This window comes from Helianthus annuus, chromosome 16 (assembly GCF_002127325.2).
Source record: "Helianthus annuus cultivar XRQ/B chromosome 16, HanXRQr2.0-SUNRISE, whole genome shotgun sequence".
NCBI classification, from domain to species: domain Eukaryota; kingdom Viridiplantae; phylum Streptophyta; class Magnoliopsida; order Asterales; family Asteraceae; genus Helianthus; species Helianthus annuus.
Genome location: NC_035448.2, coordinates 176608418 through 176614582, shown reverse-complemented (window position 1 = coordinate 176614582; position 6165 = coordinate 176608418). Strand labels below are relative to the sequence as shown.

General features: G+C 35.9%; 1 protein-coding gene across 1 annotated transcript; it reads right to left on the bottom strand.

Annotated features, from left to right (window-relative positions):
* Positions 1–784: 784 nt before the first annotated feature.
* Positions 785–5150, bottom strand: LOC110917920. The gene is made up of 4 exons (XM_035984920.1): positions 4858–5150; positions 1728–1951; positions 1132–1651; positions 785–1055 (listed from the first exon to the last, which is right to left on the bottom strand). The coding sequence occupies exons 3-4, from the start codon at positions 1470–1472 to the stop codon at positions 905–907; spliced, it is 492 nt and encodes a 163-aa protein (XP_035840813.1). The 5' UTR covers positions 1473–1651; positions 1728–1951; positions 4858–5150; the 3' UTR covers positions 785–904.
* Positions 5151–6165: the final 1015 nt, after the last annotated feature.

Here is a 6165-nt window from a genome sequence, read left to right as displayed (position 1 = left end):
AAAGGTGATTGAAGAATGAAGTGAGAAAATAATATAAAAGGAGAAGTTTTTTTTTAGCACAAAATTTGGATTCCAATCCGATTCGGATTCGATAACCCACACCGGGAACACTGGATATCGATTTTTTCTTCTACTTCCAACCGTCAGAAAGTACCACAGCAACTTCCTCATAGGATATGTTGCCATCGATAATCGAGGCCACCGACCCATGAATGATGGGACCAAACTTTTCAGCAATTAAATCAAACACTTCACTGTCCCAGAGATGAATCCGCACCCCCATATTTTTAACCAGACCACCCTTTCAAACCTGAGCTTCTGACCCTCCCGTTTTTCAAGCGAAGAGAACCACAAGTCTCTTCTTTCCTGAAGGAATGTCAATGCAGATCGATGGCTCTCTTCTTTCCTGAAGGAATGTCAATGCAGATCGATGGCTGGGGAACGTCATCATCCCACCCATATATTTAATACTGATGCCTTCCATATCTATGAGTTGGAGCAAGTCATCCAGACGACAAAACCGAGTAGCGTCCATTACGGTCCCCACAAGAGAGAATCCATTCCAAGACCGTTGGCCAGGAAACTCCTTGTTAAGCAGTGTGACAGTTCTACACCCACCTTCCTTTCTATTCCCTATTCTGTTACCTAGTACTCCCAATGCGGAATTATCCTTTGGAAGCCAGGCGGAATAAGTTAAATGGTATCGACTACTGGTTGGCGAAAAATTCTTTTGGGCCTAACTGGGGTGAGAAAGGATGTGCGTACTCCCCAGTGTTTATGGGTGTACGCACATCCTTTCTCACCCAGTTAGGCCCAAAAGAGTTTTTCGCCAACCAGTAGTCGACACCATTTTCGGTGCCATAGCCAACAAGAACAGCATGGCTCAAGTATGCCCCCCCCCCTGTTAGCAGGATGCCGGCGTTATATTGCATAGCTGAGATTGTGTGGCTCTGATGTATGCAGTCACCGGGAAACGAGACACGGCTGCCTTAAGCAAATTCTCGTTATTTGGTTCGATATGTGCATACCCATCGATGCTATAAAGCCTTTTCAACCTGCAAAATGGAAAAGGTAATTTGGTTAGAATAAAAATTTGTTATGAGTCATCTAAATTTTAAAAAACGAACCTACCTTGCTCTTATCGCATACACCATCATTTGCCGTATAACTGTACAATGGTAGTCGGCGTCAGAATCGAGCCCTCCATTTTCAACCATGAACATGTACGCTGCTGTGTCTACAACCATGACTGTGAGTTCGAACGCAATCGACCAACTCCTGTTCCGAGAGAGTGACAAGCTTGCCAGTTTCCAAGAAATGCAAATATTCAATGGTGCATGTCGCGGAAAAAGCCCAGCAAGTGTCTGCATGAAATGTAAATCCTTTCTCACCCCATTTAGGCCCAAAAGAGTTTTTCGCCAACCATTAGTCGACACCATTTTCGATGCCATAGCCAACAAGAACAACAGCATGGCTCAAGCATGCCCCCCCACCCCTTTGTTAGCAGGATTTCACCGTTATATTGCATTAGCTGAGATTGTGTGGCTCTGATGTATGCAGTCACTGGGAAACGAGACACAACTGCCTTAATTAAATTCTCGTTATTTGGTTCGATATGTGCATACCCATTGATGCTATAAGCCTTTTCAACCTGCAAAATGGAAAAGGTAATTTGGTTAGAATAATTATTTGTTACGAGTCGTCTGAATTTTAAAAAACGAACTTACCTTGCTTTTATCGCATACACCATCCTTTGCCATATAAGGGTAGTCGGCATCAGAATTGAGCCCTCCATTTTCAACCATGAACATGTACGCTGCCGTGTCTACAACCATGATTGTGAGTTCGATCGCAATCGAGTAACTCCTGCTCCGAGAGAGTGACAACTTGCCAGTTTCTAAGAAATGCAAATATTCAACGGTGCATGTCGCGAAAAAAGCCCAGCAAGTGTCTGCATGAAATGTTAATCGTTAACACTCAATATGTTCGATCACAGTAAACAATTTTCCATGGTTTTTATAATGTTAGGAATTACAAATATAATTTTTAAGAAATACGATTCCGGTTATGGGTGTTCAATATTGAAGGAATATCATTTACCAATGTTTTGGATATCTCATTCAATCTTCTATAATAACTCATATATAGAGATAAAATACACAACTATTAAAAGAGATATACACAGAATAATAAATAAATCTGTTCTTAACATTCGCATGTCCTATTATATATTTTAATTATTAAGAAGACACAATTTTGCAAATTTGAACATAACCTTATAAAAAACAACATACAGATTTGATTACATCTTGCAAAGTTAAACATTGAACATAACCTTATAAAAACAACAAATTAGATAGCATCTTTTGCACATAGTATGCAACAGACGTTAAACATGGATTAAACAACAGCTGTTCATTTACAAAGTAGTCACAGTAAACAATTTTCCATGGTTTGTTGCACCAGTGGGTATTTGTTTGTTATCTAGAGAGAAAAGGGTGAGATAAAATATCTAGTTGTCGTGGGTTCCGTGTAAATTTAAAACATTTTATTTTAGCAAAAGTAAAATTTTCTTTTTTCTTCATGAACTAAACTAATTATACTAATTCAACTATTTCATTAGTTATGGGTTATTACTTTAGTTTAAAATTTAAGTGATTATATATCCACAAATGTAAGTTTTATTTTATGCCATATTTGTAGATTATTAATTACTTTGTTACTTCTTACTTTGTATATTATTATAGAATTAACATTTCTAAAATCGTATACAAGCAAAAAAAAAGTTATTATTATATAGATATTTCTTAAAAAATGTACATGGATAAAAAAGACTCAACCCAGACATTTATTATCAAAATCAGTTAAAATCTTAACCATTTTTGTTGGGCCTAGGGTGGGTATTTTCTACATGACGGATGGGTCTCCCAAACCCTACAACTATATTAAACCAAACATTAAATAACAACAGTTAAAAATGGATTGACCAACAGCTAGCTATTCAATTAGGGCAAATAAAATCTTAACCCTGATGTACTCATAGTAAACAACAGTTAAAAACATGGATTAAACAACAGTTATTCATTTACAAAGCATTGGCGAAGCTTGGGGTGTCAAAAGCTTTAAGCGAATGCGATAAAATGATAATATCTTTCAAAGTTAAAAATGTAAATTAAGTTATAGAATTACAAGACAATGTATTGAGATTACACACTCATGTACTTTATTGGTTGTGGAAGAGAGGGGTTGGCATTTTGTGAATTGTGTCACACGTTTATGTTATGGAAATCCAAGGTTGGAGAATTCGCTAGTCGCTAGTCGGCCATTGAGGAGGGGACTATCAACTACTCGGGATTACTCAGGAATCAGGATTAATCGAATAGGAATTTTTAAATGTATATTTTATTATTTTTATAAATATGTATATATATACTTACATATCCTTATCAATATAGGGTTGGGCTATATAGAAAACCCTATCTATATAAAAAACACTAGAAAACCCAACCTCCCGACATTTTTTTTTTTTTTTTGAAAAAAATAACACATGTAATATACATGTTTTTAAGACTTTTGGGCCAAAAAAATCAAAAAAGCGCCGAAGGGATAATTTAAAAAAAAAATCAGCAATTTCTGTCTTTTTTGCCTAACACATGTTAGGCACTGAAATTTGTTTATTTTTTTTTAAAAAATCCCTTCGGCGCTTTTTTGTTTTTTTGGCCCAAAACACTCTAAAACATGTATATTACATGTGTAATTTTTTTCAAAAAAAAAAAAAAATGTCTGGAGGTTGGGTAAAAATGGGGGGAGATTTGGGTTTCCAGAGTTTTCTACCTAAATGAGGGTTTTCTGTCTAGCATTGTCCTATCAATATAATTCTTAAAATGGTAAATGTAGTTAAAAATTCAACCCAAGCTTACATATAAGTCATAATATAACAAGTCTAAGGGCATGTTTGGCTAAGCTTTTCCAACCCAACTTATAACTTATTGACTTAATCAAAAAACTAAAAAGGAATTTTAGTGTTTGGCAAACCTAAAAGTCCTTTTCAAAATGACTTTTTGAAAAGGAGAAAAAGCCATCAAAAACGAGTTTTTGAGAAGTTAGGGGCTTGTGACTTTTTGATCAGCTTTTAACTTTTCAAAGACCATATTACCTAATTACCCCTCCTTTATAACACTCCTTATGAAAGAAGGTCCCTTTTAGTCATTTTACATCAATAAGCTAAGCCAAACACTTTTTAAAAACAACTTATTCACTTATTGGCTTTTTCCATCTCATAAGCTAACCCAAACACTTTTTTAAAAACTTCTTTTCAAAAATTACAAGTCAATAAGTCATTTTCACAAAAAGTCCTTTTTACCTTAAATAAGCTTAGCCAAACATGCCCTAGGGGATGGTTCAAATGAAAACCACTTTTATCGCGAAAACTCGAAAACTAACTAAAAAAAGCCTAAAAAACACACAAATTTTTTTTTCAATTTTTTATTAAAAATCACAGGTTTTTTTATATAAAAATAACTTTTTTTCAAAAAAAAAAATAGTAGTGCACTACAAATTTTTTTTTTTTGAAAAAAAGTTTTTTTTATATAATTTAAATAGCGAAAATTGGTATGCAAAAAAAAAAAACTGGTATGTTTTTTAGGTTTTTTTTTTTTGTTAGTTTTCGAGTTTTCGCGATAACTCTTGGTTTTCATTTGAACTTTCACCACATGCCCTAATCTGATTATACAGTACTTAGCTTACGTTGTTAAGCATAAGAAATCAACATCAAGGCAGGGTACTACAGTGTAAATAATAAACTATAAAGTAACGCGCATTGAAAAAATCTAATATAATAAACTATTATAAACTAACCTGAAGGTTATCACCGGAGGAAGGAGCCGTTATACTGCTGATGTTGCGGCAGCGAGGACTGGACGGAGGAAGAAGCAGCCGGAGTAGGATCGCCGGAGGAGGGGTATGTAGCGGCTGATTTGGAGTCTGGAGGAGAAGCAGGCAACATCGTATGATGTAATGAAATTGGGGTAGGGCTTTAAGAGAAAAATGGGCTAAAAGTTGTTAATTGGGTCAATTTCATAAGGTTTTTGGTGGGCCGACTAGGGGCGAGTTGCCCGATTTGGGCCGACTAGGAGCGACTAGCTCCGGCTTGGACCGCTTAGTGAGTAATTGAATGATTAGTGAAAATTTACTCGGTAGAGGTCCGATTTCCCATTAATCGACGACTAGTCGCCGACTAGTCACAATATTTGCAACACTGCATGTGACTATGCCGCAAATCCATTTTTATAATGCCATGTTTGTAACCATCTATGACATATAAAAAAACTTGAAAAGGCGAGTAGCCTCACAATTAAATGAACAAGTTGTAGACTTGTAGCTTCTTAAATTAGATTGATTATCTAGTCTACAATCTTTCTTCTAGACCAATTGTGACCGCACCTTGCTCTTTGCTCTTGAATCGTAAATCACGAACTGAATATGAACTAGCTAGCAAGTTAATTCTACTGCAAGCTACGATTTGTAGTACATTCTAAATAATTAAGGTAAATAACAAACTGAACATAAGTTAATTCTACTGCAAGCTACGTTTTGTACATTTTCTAAATAACAAGGCCCAACATGTAAGTATTCAAATTAAAATAATTTTCGGAGAAAATTAAAAAAAAGATGACGAATGGAGGCTTGCCACATGTCCATGGGCGGATCTTAGAAGAGCTCTGACAGGGCCACGGTCCAGGCAAGTTTTTCGGCCGTAGTGCTAATTTTCCGCATTTCGATCGAAATTTTTTATATATACTATGTTTAGCCCTGGCTTGCCCGGGTTTTTTTTAGTGCTCATGTCTTTCGGCCCTGACACATTCAACGGGCAAGATCCACCACTGCACATGTCCTATGTTACTATTCATAAGCATATGCTTTTAACAGATTTATTATTTATTATTATAAGAGGGGAGGGGGCGGTGCGTGATAATATCACGAAACCAAAGTTCAACGCGTGGAAATAAGTTTTTTCCCACCGCCACCATATGTCACACCCTGGCTTTGCGGAAGCGTGGTTAATTTGGTGTGACTTCTTAATACCATAGCTTAACCATAACAAAGCTATATGAATAAAAACCATGCAAGATCATCCATTCAATTAAGTTTTAAAACCAAATACAA